Raw genomic sequence first — 22,540 nt, forward strand, 5'->3', positions numbered from 1 at the left:
GTAAGGTGCCCGATGGAGTTGGACTTTTTCGTTTTTGGTTTTTTTTAAAACTCTAAAACATACACACACACATACACACACAACGGAAAAAGAAAAATGACATGACTTTTTTCGTTCTGAACTTTTAGCCCGTGACTATAAAAACATGCTTTATGATTATTGTTTAATTCGGACGCGAATATCCGGGACGGGGGCGGGGGGTTGTTTCTTTTGGCCCCACCAAGTTAAATTCACTTAAACGCTCCAGCTTCTTGACTCCCCTCCTCCCTGGCTCTCCCCAAATATTTTCCTAAAGGATTGGCCCTTTTCTACTTTTTGTATTTTTTCTTTCAAGACCCAGTTTCTCTCACCTCCATCTCAAACTTCTTTATCTAAAACAACGTAAACAGAACTTTGTTGCTGATGTGGAAGAGAACCGTGGGATGTAAATGGACTGTCCCTTCAGAGTTTATTTCTTCTCCACGTTATTGTTAATTGCATGCTGAAAGGAAAGGGTCCTTTTTTTTTTTTTTTTTTTTTTTTTGTGAGGGGGGAGTGGAGAAGCATTTGAGAAAGTTTACCAAAAAAATCCCACAGAACTTTGCAGCCTTCGATCACTATTTTTTTTTTTTAATGGAAATGTTCTAAGTGTGGATGTACTTCTGACAAATTGGGGTGCCTAGGGGACCGACTGGGAACGGTTGGACAGTGGGACAGCATATTTCTGGGAGCGTTTTCTTAGGAGGGGTTAGTTTGAAGAAATTCAGGAGATTTCCATGTCCTTTTGAAGGAGGAGGAGGTCTGTCTGGAATGTGTTGGCTCCTCTTGCTGTTTCCATTTTCCTTGTCTTTTGAGAAAGCCAGAAAATACATTTCTAGTCCAAGTTGCCCATCCTGTTTGCTGAATGATTGGGAGCTGTCCATCAACGGGAAAGGAACTTGCAGTTTACTTAAGAAATTGCATGTGTGACAAAGGCAGCTGCCGAGTGTGGTGGTCCGCGTGAATAGAGGGAGGGGAGGCAATTAGGGGCTGTGTGGTTGGGGCTTTTTACTTGTCAAACTGGAGCCTCATTGCTTTTGTTACCGCCATGTAAAGGGAAATGGCAGGGTTTTGTTTTGGTATTAAGGGCCTTAAAGCTTACTGCCTGACACTTACACAGGAAGGCCGAATAAAGTCCAGAAAGAGTGGCCACAGAGCAGTATTTTTTAAAAAAAGAAGAGAAAAATTAAGAATCCTCACTTTTTTGTTACCTTGAAGCCCTTCCGTCCTTGTGGTTTTTTTTTGTGGAAGGGGACAGCGTGGGCAGGGGGAAGTTGCGAGGTGTACCAACTTGTCTGGTACAGTAACAGATTGCTTAAAGACCGACATCAGGAAAAAGAGCCCTGTGGGTTTGCAGATAAACAGCTGGACAGTCGAGTCGGTAAATTAAAAACATCTCCTGTATGTTAGGTGTCCCGCGCCAGAAGAAACAGAATCTTTGCCACCGGTCTTGCTGGAAGCAATACCGGGCCAGCCGGGACCCCATGTGGCCGCCGGGGTGTTTTCTTACCTGCATGCAAATCGGAGTTGTGTATTTGCTTTTGAAGAAGGTGAAAAGATTTCACACTTGGGGAGGGGAAGGACCGGAAAGGCGCTCTGGGTGAGTGTTGTCCTCTGCAACTTTCTTCTGTCTTTAACCCCTCCTGGAGCAGACACCCTCCCACAGTCCCCTCCTTCATGGAAAAGAGGACGATTTCAGGCCTGTGATGTCTGGGTCTCTCAACTCCAATTAAGTTAAACCCACACACATGTACCCAGCCCTGGATCCTAGGAGAGACCCGGGAAAAGTAAGTCTGGTTGGGGGGACTCAGGGGTTGCCTGTTTTCTCCTTCTCCTCTCTTCCCTCCCTCCCTCTCTCTCTCTCTCATTCTGGGGAAAGCTCACAGAACTTACAGTCAGAAAGCCAGTGAGCGTTCAGACTCCTGGAATGCCAGAGAACGCGGGAAGCTTCCGTTCTTCTGCTTCCAGAGAGGTCAACTGAAATATCTTACAGGCTCAGTCTCTTGCTCTGGAAGGAAAAGAGGGGTGTGTACGTGTGGCAGGCAAGGCCCTACCAAGTGTCACTCCCGTGTCACTGTGACAAGAAAATACACTTTCCTTTCCCCATCCCCCAACCCACGGCAGCCCTCTCCCTAAGAAATTTGTTTTGAGGGATTTGACAGTCTTGTAGATAAAGTGCCTGCCTCCTGCCTTCGGTTAATCATTTTCCCTCATGGCTGACTGTAATTTCTTAGCTACTCTTAGCGGTGGCTCTGGCCCCGCTGCCCAAGGTAACGGGTGAGGGAGGGGGGACTCCCTTGCTTAGAGCCCGAGCTGGCTGGGGAAATGGGCCTCCCCCTTCCTTCAAGGGTTTTGCAGTGGTACAGGGTAGAAACTGGGAGGAATTTCTTTTCATTAATTTTTTAAAAATTTAATCTGTAACCAGTCGAACTAGATGATTTGGTTTCTTTTTGTTTGTTTTTGCTTTTTGTTTTTGTTTTTGTTTTGTTTCAGAGGGATGTGTGTGGAGAGGGAAGAATTAACCAAATAACTGCAGGCATCGTGAGCCAGAACTTGGGGAGCATTTTGAGTGTCCCAGGGCAGAAATTGGGAGCCATCTCCATCTTCTAAGATGCCTTTTTTCAGCTCTTTAAAATGAAAGGGAGAAAGGGAGGGGAAGCTGGGAGGAAGAAGAAAAGTGAGAAAAGCAATAAGGGAGGAGAAAAAAAGCTGGCCCAGTCCCATCTTGAAGGTACAGAGAAAGTTTTTTTTTGAGGTGGAGAGAAAGAAAACCAAAGCTATTATGGACCCTAGGAATACCATCTTAGTGGGAGTGGAAGATCTGAGTGGGAAGGGAGGCGCGGTGGCCTCTGGGCTCACTCTCTTCCACCAGTTGGGCGGTTGGCACCTCAATTTGAATTGCTGGGTGAGTAGTGGGGTGGGTGTGTGTGTGTGTGTGTGTGTGTGTGTGTGTGTGTGTGTGTGTTCATGTCCTTGCTTATATATAGTCTTGACCATTAAACCTTTGTGCTTGGCTTTTTTATTTTTTGATTCAGACAGTGGGAAGGAAAAACAAAACAAGAGTAAATGGTCAACTCAAGCTATGCTCTCTCACTATGTACTTTTCATAGCAGTTTTTTGGGGAAGGGGGAAAGGGTTAAAAAAAAAAAGATGGGAAGTAGATAAAGCTTGACTTTCATCACCATCCTTATGGTTCTATAGCAACGCAGACCCGGCTCCCCAAGTGCAAGCAAGCTAGAATCTGGAAAAGGGTGGTGGGATTTGGGATTTCTTCTAATAAATAATCCCCCCCCACCCCTTCACCCATCAGGGTGGGCTCCACTGGAAGAAAGAGAAGGAAAAATGACATGCTCTCATGGAGGAGCATACTTTGGAAGCTTGAAACATTTTTGAACAATAAGGCTTTTCCAGTAGCAGGGCTTGTGTAAACTGTGTATTTTGGTTTCATATTTAATGCTAACTTTGTGTTGCTCTGTCTTTGGTTGTATTTATTTTCAATCTCCAAATTTAGATGCTGCCAGCCTTTTAGGGCTCCAGTCTTGCTTGTGGTGTTTGTATTTTGTAAATGTAATATAAAATGTGTTTTGGAAATGTAAGCAAAGACTGATGACAGCCTATTGTGCTGTAAATGATCAGGGAGAAGGCCCCTTTGCAGTACCTGTTTGGGGCTTAGAATACTTGATACTCTGTTCAACTCTCAGGTCAAATCCTTTGCCACAAGCTGTAAGGGCATTCTCTTGGAGGTGATTCCTTACTTGTCTTTATTATTGCTTTTTATTATTAATTTTTGTTGTTGTCAAATGGCCAAAGAAACATTGGCGGTGGTCAGTCAACTCTTAGATCTGATATTTAAGGGAAGAAGGAGTGAAATATACTACAGACTATAAGAGTCCTTATGTTTTCAAAATCGTGAATTAAAATCCTCTGTGTCATATTGAACTGTCAGAGTGGTAGGTAGTTCTCTAGCTGAGCATGAAGGAATGACAAATGTGTGTCTTGGTTTCCCTCTCTGGTTCTGTGCAACTTTCCAGCTCAGCGTATGATGGTGTAAACTGTCAAGAATTGTGGGGAGGAGTGCAGGCTGGCACTGCAAATGTATAAATTGTCTTGCCACAAATTTCCCACCCGTTTCCAGATTCCTGAAAGGTTCCAGACCTTTGTTTATTCAAATTACTGGGGTTACTTCATAGCAGTCCTGCTGTGTTGGTATGGGGAAGCCTCTGTTCTTGATGGCTTATGGGAAGGGAGTTCCTTTGAAAGGGTAAATTCCTGACTCTGATGATACAGATATTATGATCTTTGTATTGTCACAACAGGCTGCTGCCTCCGCATTTTCTGGAAGCAACAGAGCCTGCAACCTTATATTTTTAAGGAAACCTCCCCTCTGTGGTTTGGGGATGGTGGGGGGCCTGGCTGAGCTATGTCATGGAATTCTTTCCTTCTGCAATATTTTGGAATGTGATGAAATCCTGACATGCCGTCCAGATTACATACTTCTGCACACATTTGAAGGCTTTTTTTTTTGTAAGTGAACTTTGTCTGGGTCATTCTCTGGTTACCTTAAACTTTCGTCAGCTGCAGTCAGAGAGGGCAGCGGCCCTGCGTCCTTCTCACTGCAGGGTAGCTCCGTGTCCTCCTGCATGTATCGTTTATGGAGGCTGTAGATGTCCGTTAAAGAAGACCCATGTTTGGGACACTAAGGACAAAACAGAGCAGAACAGTGTGGTTTTGCCTTTGCGTTCGTCTTCCCTTTAGTCTGGTTTTGCTGAATTCCTGTCGAATCCAAGTTTTGGTCATTTGTATCTGTGGGGCCACGTGAAAATGGCTATCCCACCTCTCAGTTCATCTGTTTGTTACTAGGGAGAAATTTACCTGCTCTCTGAAGGTGACTGTTTCTTGAGCTCTTATCAGACTCATGTAACAGGTATGGCTTTCAAATACTGCCTCGATTGGAAAGTTAGGCACAGAGTGTTTAAGAACATTAAAGACATTTTTATATAGCTGGGCATTGTAAATAAATTAGAAAGGTGGTATCAAATTTTGTTCACTGCTTCTTTCTTGAAATCCCCAGGATGTAATAAACCATTATGTACTTAAAATTTATTCGAAATCAAAATTGGTGATTTCCTTTCCATCCTATTTAGGAATCCTTAGATTTGGGGTGGTTGTGTTTTAGGGGAGATGGTCTGGAAATCATTATTTTTTAAAAAGTTGTTTTGAATTTGAGCTTTTGGATTTCTTCATTTGGAATAGGTTAGTTTTATCCCTGGCTCTGTTTTGAAAATTGACTCTCCTAGAAACAGCTGTACCCTCTTACCCAAGTCCCAAACATTCCCTGCAAACTCGGACACTTAACAAGATTGATTATGCTAACGCTAATCATTTAATGCCCAAGTAGTCGAAAAATATCTTGCTGGCTGGAGGGTGGAGGTTGCAAATTCCTGGGAAATTACTTCAGGGTGAAGTGGTTGGTCCTTCATCTCTGAGACCTGGTGGAGGGTTAGGACTGTCAGAGGGCCCCCTTGCACTGCTGTGCACACCCCCCCCCCCCAGCCCCCGCCCACCAGGATGCTGAGGCAAGTTACTGAAGGGAAGGCAGGAGGCAGGAAGAAAACCCTGGGAACTCCGTGGTCAGGGATGATCCTGGACTGGGTGTGCAGAGGCTTAAGCTCCCAAGTGCTTTAAAGGTTAGTTGGGGGAAGCACAATGGGATGCTTTCTTTCTGTTGGAGAATAAATGAGAGTGAGTGGAAATAAATTCTGTTTAATGAACTTAACTGAAAGTAATTGTTCAAGAGTCTGTGAAGGCACAGGTTTGCTGGGTCGGGCCTCGGCTGCAACATTCCCAAAGCCAGGCGGCTGGGCCACATCTTTATTTTCAAGGTTTAAATGTTCCCTTTAGTGCGCCCACTCCACACCCTGACACCTCCACCCGCCGCGTCCCCTCCCCTCCTCCTTTTGGGGGATTGAGACATGGTCATTAAGAAGAGCTGAATTTGGCCCCCTAGACCCTTAATGCTCAGCAGTCTGGTTATGATACCTGCTATGTTGTAATATTATAGAAGGGGCAAAAAAACCCAAAAAACAGCAACAAAACCCATCCAAAAAAGGCCAAGGACTCAGGATGGTTTGTGTTAGTTCTATGTATATTCATGTGTGTGTGAGAATTTGGATGAAAATTGGCTGCACATTTATCCTCTCCCCGCCTGCCCCGTTCAATCATTCCCCTGCACGAAGAATTTTAATGCCTCTGTGAGTGCAGGAGGAACTGTGAGTCGGCAGAATTTCGTAGATGGCTGGCGGAATCTTCTCTCTCCCTCTTCTTGCTGTCTAAATGGATCTGATTCCAGAGAAAGAAGAGGGGAAGGGGGGAAGAAAAAGTCAGCCGTTGATAGTTCACAAAACCAACAACATCCTGAGTGTCAGACTCAGGTGCTAGTAGAAGCTGTAACTTTGCAGCCTTGTTGGGCGCGTGACTCAGGCCAGGGGGTGCGCGGTGGGTACCACAGTTGCGGGGCTGTGTTTCTTTTCTGCATCTCACAGGCAGACCTCTTTCCTCTGAACCACCTCATTTCTTCAAGAAAACTCACACCCTGCGCAGCTTTCTTGGTTTTCCCATTTCCAACGGGCAGTGCTGTAGCCGTCCATAGAAGTCTGACCCCCAGGAAACAATGCCCCCTTGGCCCAGGTTGGGGGTGGGGGGGGTGGGACAGAGCCTTAGGCAGACAGGAGCAGCGCCCAAGCATGAACAGCCCCTCACCTGGGGGGGCGGTGCAGGGAGGCCCTCGCTGCCTGAGCTTTCTGAGCGCTGTGAGGGCACAGGGTCACATTGAAGGTGGGAAACAGCCCTTTCGGCCTCAGCCCCCGTGGAGGGCCGCTGACCACCTTTCCTTTCTGTGCGTGTGTGCGTGCGTGCCTGCGGGAGGTTTACAGGATAGAGCAGTGAGATGCTCCGCAGGTGAGTCTGGCTGTGAGCGCAGGCCTGGTTCCAGGGCACTCCCTGACGTCATCATCTCAGCACTGCAGCGGTTGCTCACTGTTGGTGCGATGGGTTGTTGAGGCAGGAAGACTACCATCGCTGACCCTTTCACCCTGGTTCATAGCCCCCCCAAAACAGGACTAGTTGAATCACGCTGGCGGGGGGGGCGGGTGGTTGATGAGGAAGAGACAGCGCTTCTTCGTCCCAACCCCTCTTGCCCTTCAGTGCCCCATGGCCCCAGTGATGTGCAATGTCTGTTGTTTTGCTGGGTGCCGATGGCCATGGTACAGCATAGGAAGCAGTGTCCGGGAAAAATGTATCAAGATGAGCCATAAACCCATTAAGAAAAAAAAAAAAAACACACACAGTAAACAGAGCTTGAAGAGTGGTCCTTCCCGATGCTGACTTCAGACCCTGGGAGGGCCGGCCATCCTAGACCCTGAAGACCCTGGCTCCCCACCCTGGGGAGGGGAGAAGGCTGACAAGTGCTCCTCTGTGCTGCCTTTGTCTTATTGTACTGGGCTCCTAAAGGCACTTTCTGGCCCCATTTTTCTTGTGCAGAAAGGCAGAGCTATAGGGGAGTATTGAAGAGGAGGGCCGGCCGCCCGAGAGGCCAGGGCCAGCAATGGCTCTATTTGTTTTCAACGTCTGTTGATTAATAGGTTGTGGGGTGAATGGCGAGCTTTCATTCCCTTTGGGTTCCCCACAGTTAGGGAAGGTGGAGGGGTTGGGGTGAGCGGAGGGCCGGCAGGGGGATCTCGAAGGGCCTGAATCACCCTTTCACTTGCTGGGTTCCCCGTCTCGAACAGCATTCGGTGGATGGTGGACGGGTGTGTGGGCACAATGAGGGTGGCAGGGCCGAGCTGCAGAACACCGGGCTTAAGGGTTCTCCCGGGGTCAAAGTTCAGCCACAGGGGGCACCCCCTCCCCACTCCCCCCCACTGCAGTGGGATGAATACTTCGTGTGGAAAGGCTTTGTGTGCTTTGAGGTCTGTTAAAGGACTCTTTCTTTCTAATTTAACCATTCAGTGCTCAAAACCGAGATGAACGGAACTGGGAAAGAAATGAGTCACAGCCACGCCTCCAGGTAGAAAACAGAAAGCCTCCATGATTTAGTCACATGAGGATTTGGATTCCTTTTAAATAGTTACTGTTTACCTCATAAGTTCGGGTTTTCAGCTGACTTTTCCTTTTCTGCTGGGACTGACCACGTCTGTCCCCTGATGTCACTTGTGTCTGTATTTGAGAAGCAGAAATATCCCCACTGAATGTTTCACACCCCTCCCTCTGTAAGCAGCCACATCGTGTGAAAATCCCTACTAAAAATGCTTCATGCTCCGTGGCAAGGGTGTGCCTGGCTGAGGCGGAGAGCCCTGAGCTTACTTCTAATTGGGGGTTCGGGGGAGCACTGTGTGCTGAACTGGTCTGGGTTCCAGAATGTCCGCTAGCGATCCTGAAGCATCTGTATCCAGTGGGGGAGGTCGGCCCAGGCTGCATTTGTTGGGTGCAGTTCACGACCTCCACCTGGCAGTCAGCCCCATCCAGGGCCCATGTCTGCAGACACAGCAGTGGAAGGTGGACCTGGGACCCGTGTCCTCACCTGCTGGGTGGAGCTGTTAACAAATGCAGCTACCACGTAGGTTTGTGAGGACTGAATAGTCTGTCGCAGTCAACACAGGGGCCAGGGCGCCCTTAGATGTGGCGGCCACGACCTGCACTGCTGTGAGCTAGAGAGGCCTGAGTGAGACGGCCGTCTCGACAAGGGGTCCGGAGCGACCCTCTGGGTGAGTTTCAGGCATTGCTAGTGCTGGTGCATGTGGGCAGCTGTGGCCTCACTCCCTGAACTTCCGTTCTATGAATGTTTTATGAATGTTTGCTGGTGGGTTTTTTTTTTCCTGGCTCACAGATGCCTAGTGCTCATCATATTCTATAAGGCTTAAGCTCTCCAGGCAGCCTCCCATGATTGCCATTCTCTCAACCTTGAACTTCAGTTAGCTGTCCCTGCAGGTGATGATTTCGTGCAAATGCTCAGGTAGTTTTGAAGACATATTTAATATTTAGATAAAACACTTTCCTAAGAGGCACCTGGTTTTATGTTACAGTTGTCTTGAACACTGGACTCTGTAAAAAGATTAAAGAGGGAGGAGATATGTATTTCAGCTTGTTTACCCCACCAGCACTCCCAGCATACAGTGTGGCTTTGATTTAGATTTCCCGGATGTGTTTCTGGAAAGTTTTCTGTTGTCCTCCACAAAAGGAAATTTTCACATCCGAATTTGGTTTTGAACACAGTCCGTAAAGACAAGACCTCCTTCTTAAAGAAGTGGGAACAGCACTGGAGGAACTGCACATCAACTCAGATTCATCCCCAAGGCCTTAATCTGAAAAGAATTATTTCTAGTGATGATTTCATTATAGCAGTTATAACCCAGTTCCATTATGACCAAATGACTTGGAAAATCCACAAAAACTTTTAAAATGGAGTTTTGCCTCTTTATGCTGTGTCTAGCATATAGTGGTACTCTTAACACATTCACTTAAAGAGTTCTAAAAGGGTTTGCTGGAAAACCAAAGCTTTTCAGTTAAAAAAAAAAAAAAAAAGGAAAAGCTATTTTCATAAAAAAAAAAAAAAGTGGGAGCTGGTCATAGAGAAGGGGGAAGTCTAAGGGACTTTTCCTATGTGGGTGGTGGTTCTGTGTATCATTTGTATCAGCTTCTGCTTCAAGGCCCTACCCCTACTTCTTGAAGGACCTTGCTCATCTCCAGCTACCAAGGTAACTTCCAACTCTTCTGTGACAGTGTTATTTATTAGCATAATCAAGTGATGGTTTTTATCAAATGACATAATTAACTATATGTGTGGACTAAGTGTTGCATTTTTAAGAAAGGCGTGCACCTAAGGAAAGGTGGCCACAGAACACCCCTGTACTCTTGCCCTGCCATGCATGTCTTGGCCTTTGCAGTAAGGAGTGTGGGCTATGGTTGCCTTGCCCCCTGTGAATTTTATTAGAAGAGACTGGAAGGGTAGCAAGCGTGACCTTCACCGAGCCCTCATCGTCAGCACTGGACTGTGTTTTTCATTTTTCAAAGCTTCTTTGCGTTACATGTATGGGTGTGTGAGGCACTGGGCTAATACACACTTCCCAAACATGATCTCTTTAGATTTTCACAACCCTCTTAGGTAGACCCAGTTCTCACTGAGAGTTCGCACAGAAATGAAGGCTTGTGAGAGGTTACACAGCTGGATTGAAGTAGGATTTAAACGTGGGTCTTCCTGGAATTTTCTGACTTCACTCTTGGTCGTCATGTACAAGCCAGTGGGCTTGAAAACCAATTTTTTTTTTCCCCCCAAAAGACACTTGCAATAAGGTTTTAGACTGGATGGTTACTGAAGGCTTCCCCTGTCCCCAGCTCTGTTCTGTGATGTTGAGTAGACTCCATTTAAGAGCACTGCCATTTGAATGAAATGAATCTGGGATACTGGCTCTAGCCTTCTGTTCTTCTGGTGCTTACTGTTGGAGTTTATAAGTGTGCTCATCACTCGCACAGGCTGAGCAATACAGGGTTCACAAAGGTCTACAAGACACTATCTTTGTCCTTCAGGGACTTAGCTATGGTGGGACCAAGGAAGGTGCATCATAATCCCAGCAGTGGACATAGTGTGGTGTAGACAGAAAGGATTGTGGGTATATGAGGCTGGAGAGACACGGGCATTTTCCAAAAGAACATCCTCCCATCATAAAGGCAATCTAGGTACAGACAGGTTCAGTGGGAGTGGCAGTTAGACCCTGGTTTCTGCCCACATGGCTGCATTCCCCCACCTTGTTGGGGAACCACCCAACATAGAAAGACTCTAGGGACCTGCCTAATATGTAGTCACATCAGGAAAGAGCTCCATGTCCCAATAGCCCTCTCCCTCCCCCGCAAAAGCCGGACAGCAGTTAAAACTTCATATCTCTTCACTCCCTTCTGCCCCCGCTCCCCCAACCCATACTATAGAGTTTTCAATGAACAAGAAAAAAATAGTTGGCTTACAGACTCAGGTGTACAAAATAGTATGACAGTGATGGTGGCCCCAACAGGTGTCCAGCTTTTGTTGGAATCCTCTTCTCATGCGTGTGTCTAACTGGAAAAGGGAGAATTAATTTTTCTCACGCACCCGTGAACTTCTCTGTTGCCGAAATACTGTCTTCATCCTTCTATGCACAAATGTAGAGAGAGGATTTCCCCTGCATTTCTTGCCTGGAAGACAGTCATGAAATTTGCGCTTCTGAACTACAAAACAGAACTGTGCCTTCCTTCGAACAGCTTCTCCCAAAGAATAAAAATAACAATAAACCAGCATTCCTGTGCTTACCGTGTCTCAGGTTTTACATTTAATACTAAGCCCTTCCCATGAATTCTTTCAGAACTAAGACTTGATCCATGATTAGGATTCAAGTCTCTTAACCTTTTGTGCTTGTATGGATCTTTGTGGTTCTCTGGTCTAGGGGTCATGACTGAACGGAAGAGGTACCTGTGGCCCTCCATAGGCAGATCCAAGATGCCTGGGTTCTGAGCCCAGACCTACTGAATCAGGTCCCTGTCAAACTTTCTTAGTAATAGGAACCCATGTTTGTGATAATCATCTTGATAGATGCCTGACTCAGCAAAGCTGAGAAATGTTGAAGTCTCACTGCTCTTCTCCCATCATAGACTTACACACTTGTTTTCTTTCATTGTTTTTTTGGTCCTATTCCCTCAAAGTCCTTCAGCTCCTCGATGACAATCTCCCCTCCCCTGGCCTGGTGCTTCTTCCCAGGGGTCCCAGAGTTTTTCCACAGTTATTCTAAACTGTCTGAGACTGGTCTGTGTTCATTTCAGCGGTTGTGTATCTCTCCAGATAGAAAACTTGTAGAAGGCAGCAATCCTCATGTTCCTTTCCTCCTGATGGTCTCCAGTCCATCTGATATGTGTGTCCCTTACTTTTTTCCATCTCCACCCCAGCACACGGTGTGAGTGTTTTTGTTGGGTAGTTTTCAAGTTGTCCTGGACAGAAATGGTTTCTAAAAACTTCTCAGCACATGTCTGTGAGATGCTGGCCCTGGCCTTGGAGTGACAGTCCTTCACTCTGCTCACTTTGGTCATGTCCAGACTTTTGTGGCTGCTGACGAAGGAAGTGTTACTGGGTGCTTTGAATTTCAGTGTTCTGATTGCAAAATGATAATTCACAGTACAAGGCTTCTGTGAGCCACTAGTTACCATCTGTCTTTCTCTGAAAGTGTCCAGTTGCTGGTAGGGATCATTATTAAGCCTGGCTCTTGGACATGTGACTTCTTTTTCTGTTTTTTGTTTTTTTCTGGGAGCATCTAGAAAGTGTGTATTTTCCTTTCCAAACATACCCATGGAAAATTTAGAAGCACCTTTTTAAATGCCTTCCTCACACTTAACGGTGGTAAGAAATACTCTTACTCTATCACACCCCTGCTTCACCTATTTTTTTTTTTTAAAGGACAAGAAAAACGTAAAGAGAACTAACTGCTTGGTGGTCCCTAAACTCAAGAGGCGCTAGTGGGCAGCACTGGAACCCTCCTTCTTTTCTTTTAATGCAATTCCTTTTCCTTGATGTTAATGCAAGTTGTGCCTTCCTAAAAGTAATAAAAGGAAATGAAGACACGTTCTAAAATGAAAGTTGACTCTAATCCATTCATCATCTAATACTAGCCTCTTTATCTTTGCTGGTACCTAATCTGGTTAAATGTCCCTGTTGTAGGATTTTAGTGAAAATCCTCTATTGGGAATAGGGTTTTTTGCAATTGGATTACTCTCGGTAAATGGCCCAGTAGTTCGCTTGTTTCAGCTTAATTTTTTCTTTGTGATCTTGCTGGGCTAAGTTACAGCATCGCATGGGGAGGGGGAGGGATGGTTGAGAGTAGGGTAGGGGAAGGAATGGAGAATAATTTGGGCAGGTCTGATCATTGCAACTAGAAAAATCTTTAAGATGCTTTTCTTTTTTTTTTTTTTTTAATCCTCCTTCTCTCCACCTATCAACACTTCCCAAACAAAAAATTGCCTGTATGTTGTTTTCCAGAACTGCTTGTTTCTGAAATGTGTACATACCCTTTATTAGCCCAATTCATCATCATCCAGTTAATTTGTTAGCATTCCCTGTGACTTCCTAATGAGATTCGTAATGAATCCAGGCTGCTGTAATCTGCATAAAATATGCAGGTGCTCGCCTGGCAGTTTAGAGCTTTCTGGTAAAGTTCACACTCCCATCCAGACCAGAGTGAGGCTTTTCATCCTGGCTGCCTGTAAAGGATTGTAGCTTGCCCACTGGTTCTAAGGAGCCGGGAGGGGTTCAGAGCCTGGGGTGGTGGATAAGGTGGCTGGGATTAGGGCCCTGCCAGTTTCTTGTAACGGAAGCCTCCCCCCCCACTGCCCCCCACCCCCCGTGAAGCCTGCCTGCCTGCCTCCCGAGGGTCCCTCCCGTGGGGCCCTGGGGTAGGAGAGACCACCACCTGCAGAAGCACAGTAGGCCTGGGGGATTAAAGCCATCACTTCCGATTTACCTGCCAATGGGAAAAGTGCAGATTCTTGGGCTCTGTGATGGGGTGGTGGTGGCGGTGGTGGAGAAGGTATTTTAAAAGCCAGGCTCGGTGGTGGGGGTGGGGTGGGGGTGTAAAGACCCAGGCACACCTACCCAGAGAGCTGAATCATCACTCTCTGCTATTCAGTACACGGACCAGGGCCAGGACGGGTTGCCTGCGCTTACAGAATCCAGGTGGGAGGGTGTGGTCAGGGCTGCCCGGGTCAGGCTCCTGGGCTGCCCGAGCCAGCGTGACGTGTCCTCTTCTGTTCTTCGCCTCCCTGCAGTCGAACAAAGTGCCGGTTGTGCAGCACCCGCACCATGTCCACCCCCTCACGCCTCTTATCACCTACAGCAATGAACACTTCACGCCAGGAAACCCGCCTCCACACTTACCAGCTGACGTAGACCCCAAAACAGGTAGGACGCATGCTTGGGTGCAGAGAAGGCGTGCTGGGCCCGGGACCGCCGGAGGACCTGCTGCGGTGGGGGGTGTGGGGGTGCTTTGGGGACTTGGGCTGGGGGCAGCAGTGGAGGGGTCCCTGTTCCTCTCCCACATGTTGGCCGGGAACCTCTTTTGGGAAACCAGAGCCTGGTGAGGGAGTGGATCTCTCATCCCCTTTGGAGAAGTCCATTTTCAGCGCTCAGGTCTCTCCAGAGCTCCAGGTACCCCTGAGGGGCTGTCTTGGGAACCTTGCTATGAGTTCTGTTCTCAGGAGTAGCTATTCTCAGGAGTGGCTTGTAACTCCAAGAACCTCAGACAGACTCGGAGACAGTAATGGTTTTGGAGGCATCTCATGGACTCCTCCTCAGCTCCATGGGAGTGTAAGAGCCCTAACAGCTTGGTTCCCTGAAGCCCCAGCTTCCTTGGTGGCTAAGGGACTATATATAGTCCCCTGGCAATGACTTGGTGCAGCCTTGAGAGATCATGTCACTGGGTTCTGCATTCTCTTTGCTGATTTATTTGGGCTCTTCCTCCCCTGTAATATCCTGAGTCTTTATCCTCAAGTCCATTTTACAGACAGGAAAACCCAAGTCCAAGATGGTTTCCTCATTGCATCAAGCAGAAGATGCCACATGACTCCAGCTTTTATACTTGTCCCTTCCTTTCCATCCAACTGCTTTTTCTCCAAAGTGGGGAGAGGAAAAGGCGAGGTTACTTGAAACTCCCCTGAAACAAGATTTAAAACAAATTGGGGTGGTCTTAGGAGAACAGCTAAGGCCAGGTTGTCTCTTTCCGGCCGGGCGATGCACTTGCTGGCATTGGTTTCTCTTCCCAGCTGCTTAATTAGCAGGATGAATTCAGAATGGCTATTCCACGTCACTTGGTCGGAAGGAATTGTTGGATGCTGGGCTGAGGTAGACTGCCTGTTCAGGCCGTCTTTGCCGCCCCTGAATGAAGCCACACATTAGCTGGTTTTCAGCAGCCTCTGAGCCCCCTTTGTGCTCGTGGGGGACCGAGCCTGGCGCTGGGATGGCTGGAGGAGGCCGCCAGCCGGCCCCAGGCTCCACGAGTGAATGGCAGTTTCAACGTCTCATTTAAATAATGGTAGTACAGGGAATAGCTTTTAAATGGTTATCGTAAAACATATGATTAACGTCTGCGGACTGTTTACTTTTCCTCTGCGAACATTCTTTCAAGTGTGCGAGTGGCTTGGTGTAGGGTCCAAGCCCAGCTAATCTGTTTGGTTTTTGTAATAGAGAGAAAGCAGTGTCTGCATGAAAATGTCACCCAGGGAGGCTTAATTTACAGATTAAAAGCTTCCTGAACGAATTTTTTAAAAAATGAAATAGTTTTCATCTGCAAACACACAGCTCACTCCCTTCAGTCCTGTTTTAATTCTGAGCAATTGTTCGTTTTGCTTTCCACTTGAGCAGTGTAGGTCTGCTCCTCTGGGCCTGAATTGTTCCCAGCCCTCTTGATTTCTAAGAAACCAAGGATTTCTCAATTGCAGGATATGTGCCTATGGAACTAATGGGTGTGTGGTGCATGGACCTTCAGAACTCACTCATCAGCTCCATGGTCCAGCAGTACCCCATCTGTGGTGGGCTCTGTCCTCTAGAAAGCCAGGTTCTAGATCCAAGTGTACCAGGCCTCCAGCATCTCCTGGTCTGGTCAGTTCAGATTCTTCCCTAAATATGATGTCAAGGCATTGGTTGAGTTTCTCCTACAGCTCATCTTCAAGGCAGAGTTTAACAGATCTAAACAGTGGTAAAGAACCCGCCTGCCAATGCAGGAGATGTAAGAGACACTGGTTCAATCCCTGGGTTGGGAATCCCCTGGAGGAGGAAATGGCAACCCACCCTAGACTTTTCACTTGCCTAGAAAGTCCCATGGACAGAGCAGCCTGGTGCTGTGATCCACAGGATCGCAAAGTTGGACACAATTGAAGCGACTTAGCACAACTTTTTTAAATGTTAATTTTTAGAAGCTTATTTCTTTTTTAGAAAGAAGTAACCTTTCTAAAAACCATAACTCAAAAAGTATGTTAGAAACCAGAGAAGTAACTCTCATGCAGGTAAGTCATTAGAATCAAAGAGAAGAAAAGGACAAGTTGTGAGGACAAAGGGATCTAATATCACTTGATCCCCTACTATGTACCAGCCCCTTTAAATTTTTTTTTTCCAATTCAAATAATCGCACCGATCCCATGAGGCAGAAATATCCAAGCAGGCATTTTCTAAGTCTGTATGTGTTTAGCCAGTGTATGATCCATCTAGAAGAAGATGAATTTTTCAAGCTGGTGTAGAGGGATAATGAGATGAAACTTACTGACAAGTCTTAGGATCAGACTCATGGAAAACAGCTCATGCTAGGATTACAGAGGTGATGTCTCTCTCTATCCTGTCCTTGTTCCCATCACTTGATGGTTTCTCTTCCCTTCTCTCTTTCTCTTGCACCTAAACTGTGGCTTCTTCTTCCAGGAATCCCACGGCCTCCGCACCCTCCAGATATATCTCCGTACTACCCACTGTCACCCGGCACCGTAGGACAAATCCCCCATCCGCTAGGATGGTTAGTACCACAGTAAGGAGTTCCATTTTTTAATTTCCTTTTTGTTTCTTACATGGGCATGCTTATTACTTATTCTTTGTGTGTGTGTCTCTGTGTGTATTTAGAAGACAGTAGAGGGGAGGGAGGGGAGTGGGGAGTCATGGGGAAGATGCTTGTTGATCTGCTCAGTGGAACAGCAGGCAAGTCAATAGCCATTCAGATGGATGATACAAGAGAAAAGCTATTGATGTTCAGCATTCTGCACCCATGGTCTCCAAAGGCTCTGGGTTCCTCTCTGTGAACTTAGATACTGTTAAGGTACTTTGGGAATTGCAGGAGACTCTGAGGGCTTCTCTCCTGTGAAGCCTATCATGCCTCTTTGGGTGGCAGCCCAAACTTGAGTCCTGTCATTGGACTGAGGCAGCAGAGGAGTGGGTTAGCTTTGAAATCCGGGAGTGGGAGACAGAGGGTCACAACCCCACCCTCCACCGCAGCCATCATTCCCAAGATTGACAACCACAGTGGAAGTTTGTGTCTGTTGAGAAGTTCCATGTTCTCCAGCTGGCATCTCTCTGAGAGTATCTGCATATTAAGTGGCTCACCAAACTCTGAGGGAAGGGAGTGTGGGGCCCTAGGTCCTGGCAGCTCTCCACATCATCAAACTGCCTTTTACAGTTTGTCTTCCTATCACCTAGTCTTGCTTTTATAGCACCACCCGTTAACCTTTCCTAGACAACTTTAACATGTATTTTAAAATCAGAGCAGAAAGTCCTTTAATATATAAACATACTGTGTTTGTATTTGTGTGCATGCATGTAATAGCGTGTTTTATGATGGTGTGCTTTTGTATATATCTTTCTCCATGTTTATCAGTGATCTCTGCTATTTAAAAAAACACAGGACAATTTGTTGAATCCTATCAGGAATAAATCCTGGAAAAACTCTCTCAAGTTTGGGTCTTGGGAAAGTTAACCTTTCATGATCTTAAAGAAGGTACAGTTTTGAAGTAGTTCACCTCTTTTCCCCAGTTCCACCTTGATTTCTCCAGCTCAGCATATTCTACAATTACTTTTTTTTTAAAAGAAAAAAAACCAAAAACCTTGTATTACACAGTAGCTGTACTAAATACAAAGCCCAGGTGTAGTTTATTTTTTGCTCCTGAATTTTGTTAGGAAGGGTAGATGTGGATGGGAATATGTGTCCTATTTCTTCTTCTTCAGTGGGTGGGGCCATGCCTGCACTAGTCCTCAGCCATCAGTTGCCCCATTCAGCTGATGGGGAGATATTTGAAGGCTAGATAAAAAGGAATAGCCAACTCAGACAACCCTCTGTCAGGAAAAGTTGTGTGTCTTTCATGAGGATGCTATTTTGCATGTTGCTGTATTTTTTAATTATTGTAATGAGGTGTGATTGTCTATTGGTTACCCACAATTCTTCTTGGGGATTCTCCCCCCGGTAACTCTTGTCAACACTTGTTAATTTGACAAAAGGCTACAAATTAAGCTCTGTTAATTTAATGTTTTCTCACCGAGATCTAAATACCGAAAGAGGCCCAAAGCGCAACTGAAGTCCTTTGATTCACTGTACTTTATTTTGGTATAAATTTACATTCATTATTGTTTTCCTTTGGATGTGTAGCCCTCAATTAGTGTGATGGCTCCATTAAAGCAAGCGAGACTTCGCCTTTAATTATTACAACAAAACACCTAGTTTCAGCTTGGGGAGAGGGTCTCTATTGACATAAGCAAAGGTTATAAAATTTAATTAGCCATTCCTATCAGATTTATGGCATTCAAATTGTTCTGTGTTTCTTCCCTTTGATCCTTGCTGTACAATCCCCAAGATTTTTGTTCTGATCAAATGAGAATAAAGCTTACTGTGCAGAGAGAACTTCTCCTTTTTCTTCTCTTCCTTTTCCCCACCCCCCACCCCCCTTTGCACGTTCTTACCGTGTGCCCCACTCTTTGTAGGCAAGGTCAGCCAGTGTACCCCATCACGACAGGAGGATTCCGTCACCCCTACCCCACAGCTCTGACTGTCAACGCTTCCATGTCCAGGTGAGTTCCAAGACCCAGTGCCTTCAATCGAAGCCATGAGTCACTTTTCAGAAAGTTCTCTGGATGTTGCCAGACCATCTGGGCATGTCTGCAACTTGTAGGTCTAAGGGTGTAAGACCCATAGAGGGTTAGGCTTTTCTCCTAGAAAATACTGAAAAAATTGCTCTGAACTTCCCAGGTGGGTGATGCCAGAATTTTAAGGTTGAATTTCTGAGTCAGTATTTTTAAGAACTTAAGAAGGCAGGAAGAAATAATTAGGACGTGGGGAGCTTTTTAAAGTGTTATTCCTCTGTTGCCTGAACCAGGGAAGGAAGGAAAGAGTGTAGGTAAGGTTATTACTGTATATACAAAGAGGAATTTAAGGGAGGGTTATTGGTCTTTTCAAAGCTCCAGGCTCTTAAGCATAAACAGAAAAGAGCATTCCCCTCCTGCCCACCTCCTCCCCTACCCAAACACATCTCTGTCTAAAGTAGCAGTGTCCAGTAGAAATGGAAGGTGAGCCTTGTATATAGGGAATATACAAAGGGAATTTTAAGTTTTCTAGTAGCCATATTTTTTAAAAGAAGAGAAAAGGAAACTCAGACAAAATTATTTTTAATGATTGATTTTATTCAACCTAATAAGTTAAAATATCATTCTGACACATTATAACTGTAAAGCAACTATTAATGAGTTCTTAACTTTTTGTGTACTTAGTTTTGGAATCTGATGTGTATTTCACACTTACAACACTTTTTAATTTGGCCTGGACACATTTCAAGTACACACTAGCCCCATGTGGCTGATAGAGACCATGGTGGCCTGTGCAGCTAAAATCCTATGTATGTGTACAGTCACATATCTTTAAGCATATAAGTGTATATATAACATACAAATATGCCCGCATGTGTGTACCTAGATCTTTCTAATCCCCATGTTCTCCTTTCCCCCCTTTCTAATTAATTCTGGCTAATTTTTCAGTGACTGCTAGTTTATTTACAAACTGGTTGGCAGCAGTATGTTTAAGTAGTCACTAATTACACCTAATGATAGTTTTATTTTCTGTTCATCTGATTTTCAGTCAAGTTAATTAAATCGGTGGAGGTTTAGACTTTCCTGATAGGCTGCAACAACAAATCCATTTTGAGGATGGCACCTAATTTAATGAGCATGCATTTACATGGCAGGGATGCCATCTCCCAGCCTCCTTCCCCAATCTCTGTAGCCAGTGTGAGGACCCTAGACCAGAGGAAGGGTTGGAAAGATGGGCCATGATGCCTCTTTTCCTACTTACGGAACAGTGATTTTGGTGGAGGAAAGAGTAAGAACCACACTCATGAAGAAGCATAAATTGTAGCATCTCTAATGTTTGTCATCATGCCATGGGTATCGTGCAGCTGCAAAGATCTGTTTCCCACATGTGATAAATCATGTCAGTTTCTAAATCCACACCAGTATTGGTTAGGCGGGAAAATGCTTGTGTGTCCTCTCCTCTAGCAAGAAGAGGAAGGTTATTTTCATTAAATAATGTCACCACAACCTCGCAAAGCCTGGGAACGAATAGGGAGTCTCCCAGAAGGAGAACTGCTTCTGAGCACCTTCGGACCCATGACTCACCCTTCTCCGAACCAGCATTCCTCCACCGCACCGGGTTGTTTTTCGTGTTTTGTTGCTTCGGAGCATTCCAGAGGTTAAAAGCGGTGCAGTAATCGTAGGATAGGGATTGAGGTTAAGCTTATCGATTGAATTATCATTAGGAGGTTAGCCGATGATTTCTAGGTGGGCAGGGGGTGGAGGAGAGGAAGGGAACTGTGGGAGGGAAGGTTAGGGGGCTCGAGGTGTGGGGTGGGGGGGGGAGGCGGCCGATTCCCCAGGTAGGCCTTATGAAAGGTAGCTAGTTAAAAAGCGTATACAGCAAATTAAATACATTATTGTGGTAATGGGGCGACAGAAGTATGGGTCTATTATACTTATGGCAGTTATAGGGAATGTAGGCAGCTTGCCCTGTTCCAGAACACCCTTTGATATTCATTCTCTTCAGCAGCGGGGCCAGGGCTTCTCAGAATTAAGTGATGGGTCATTATACTTTAAACACCATGGAGAAGCCTAGATTGGCAATTAAACAGCTCTTGCTGACACTCACTTGTGCCACCCTGTGACCCCCTTTAGATTGAGATGTTGGAGCTCCGGGCCCTCAGCCTGCTAAATTGGCGCAAGGCTCTTCTCCTGACGAGAGCGGGCTCTGAAATCTGCCGGCTTCAAAGGGAGCGAGATCATGTATAAACCATAATGTGGGTGCACCGTGGCTCACAAAAAATAAGGCAGGAAGAGATGAAATGTTACAAGTGCAAGGGGGGAAATGAGAGAATAATGACAAACCTAATGCAGCTCAAAGCAGGCTTGTTGCACAGGAAAATGCATCCCACTGCTTGTGCATAAAATCAAGGCCAGCAGATGACATCCAGTTAACAGAAACGTGTCAACAGTGAAGGAAAGCGCGAGTGGGGAAGGCAGAAGCCCCTGAGACAGCCAGAAACAAAAATTAGTTGTCCTTAACAAGTTAAGGTTCATCATTATATTCTGGCTTGGAGCCATGAAAGCAGACGGGGGGATATAATGAGCTGCTTAGAATTTTTAGGGTGTTTATTGCATTGCACGAAATAGTTGTCTGCAGAAAGGAATTGCTTACATGAAAGTATGTGTATAGCCCATACACACACACACACACACACACACAGAGGAGTCCCTTTCTCTGCCATAAATTTCTTAGGTATAGGAATATGTGTGTAGGTATGTGAACTTGGAAGTATTTGGTCTTCATGGCTACACTAGAAATGTTTCCCCACCCCAGAATGTACTCAGATTCTGGTGTCTCACTGTGGTGTTTGGTGTACACACACATACACACACAGACAGACATGCACACAGAGTGTTTTTTATCTCTCCCCCTTCTCTCTCTCTCTCTCTGTCTGTACACATATTCTCATTCAGCAGGAAGGCAACATATGTATTTGAGGAATGTCAAGCCTTTAAAATTCACAGAAAAAACTGCCGCTCCACCCACCGCTTCACCCAAGGGCTTCGACGAACACATGTTCTTAACTTACGTTTTCTCAGAGGCCTTCAAACTCTGGGAAGGAAGAGGGTGTAACTTGGGAGCCCAAATACCTCCCAAGCTTTGTTCTGTATTTTTTTGTTGGGGGGGGGGGGATGGAGATAGAAGTTACTTTTTTTTCCCCTCTGTCAGGGTTTTTCTTTTCTTTTCTTTTTCTTGACACCCTAAAAGAACTCACATGACTCTTATTTAAAAACTCATACTATTGTTACCAAACTTCAGTAAATTTGTCAAGGCAGCTATGGCAGAAAGCCACATCAGGGTAGAAATTCCAAGTCAAATGTCCACTGTGATTCTGGCCCCAAAATCTGCATTATTTATTGGTAGTTTCTCTGTTGATCTCTGCAGAGTCAGTTAGAACTTTAATTTTTCATCTTTCTTCTGATGAACATTTGCTACATTCTTTTGGTAAAATGAAAACTATTTAGATTTCCAGTCCACATAGGAAAAGAACCTAGTAAATAAGTACAGGATCCTTGTGAACTAACTGTCACAGTAAAGTCTCACTAGCACCTCCAGTGACCAGCAGAACTGACTTTCTAAAGAGCAGGTGGTCCTTCCCTGGTTGGTACATGGGGTGGTCATGGTTTAGATTTATGCTGAAAGCAGCAGTTGCTTGGTCTGGGTTCCCCCTTCACCTAAACTTGCCTGATCTTGTCAGGGCAGAACCTAGGGGCTGCCCTTTTGTTTTCTTTGGGGGAATCGCCCCTTGTAATCCCTCATTCCACTTTTCTCTACAGTAATGTACATTCCTTTAAGAGGGTGGTTCTTCTAACCGAGAACAAATTGTGATTCCAAGTGTATCAGAAAAGACGAGAGCTATAGGTTGT

At 45.7% G+C, this 22,540-nt stretch overlaps 1 protein-coding gene across 31 annotated transcripts in view; it reads left to right on the top strand.

Moving 5' to 3' along the window:
- TCF7L2 (transcription factor 7 like 2) overlaps nucleotides 1-22,540 on the top strand; it is a 199,032-nt gene that overhangs the window by 158,614 nt on the left and 17,878 nt on the right. For 26 of the 31 annotated variants that reach the window (XM_065923351.1, XM_065923343.1, XM_065923347.1 and 23 more), the window contains 3 exons: nucleotides 13,852-13,984; nucleotides 16,490-16,592; nucleotides 18,530-18,616. In XM_065923351.1, coding sequence (XP_065779423.1) covers nucleotides 13,852-13,984; nucleotides 16,490-16,592; nucleotides 18,530-18,616 — 323 coding nt within the window. The remainder of the gene's footprint in view (nucleotides 1-13,851; nucleotides 13,985-16,489; nucleotides 16,593-18,529; nucleotides 18,617-22,540) is intronic. The other 5 variants (XM_065923344.1, XM_065923346.1, XM_065923358.1 and 2 more) reach the window with 1 other exon arrangement.

The sequence above is a fragment of the Muntiacus reevesi genome, chromosome 2 (genome assembly GCF_963930625.1).
Source record: "Muntiacus reevesi chromosome 2, mMunRee1.1, whole genome shotgun sequence".
Lineage (NCBI taxonomy): Eukaryota > Metazoa > Chordata > Mammalia > Artiodactyla > Cervidae > Muntiacus > Muntiacus reevesi.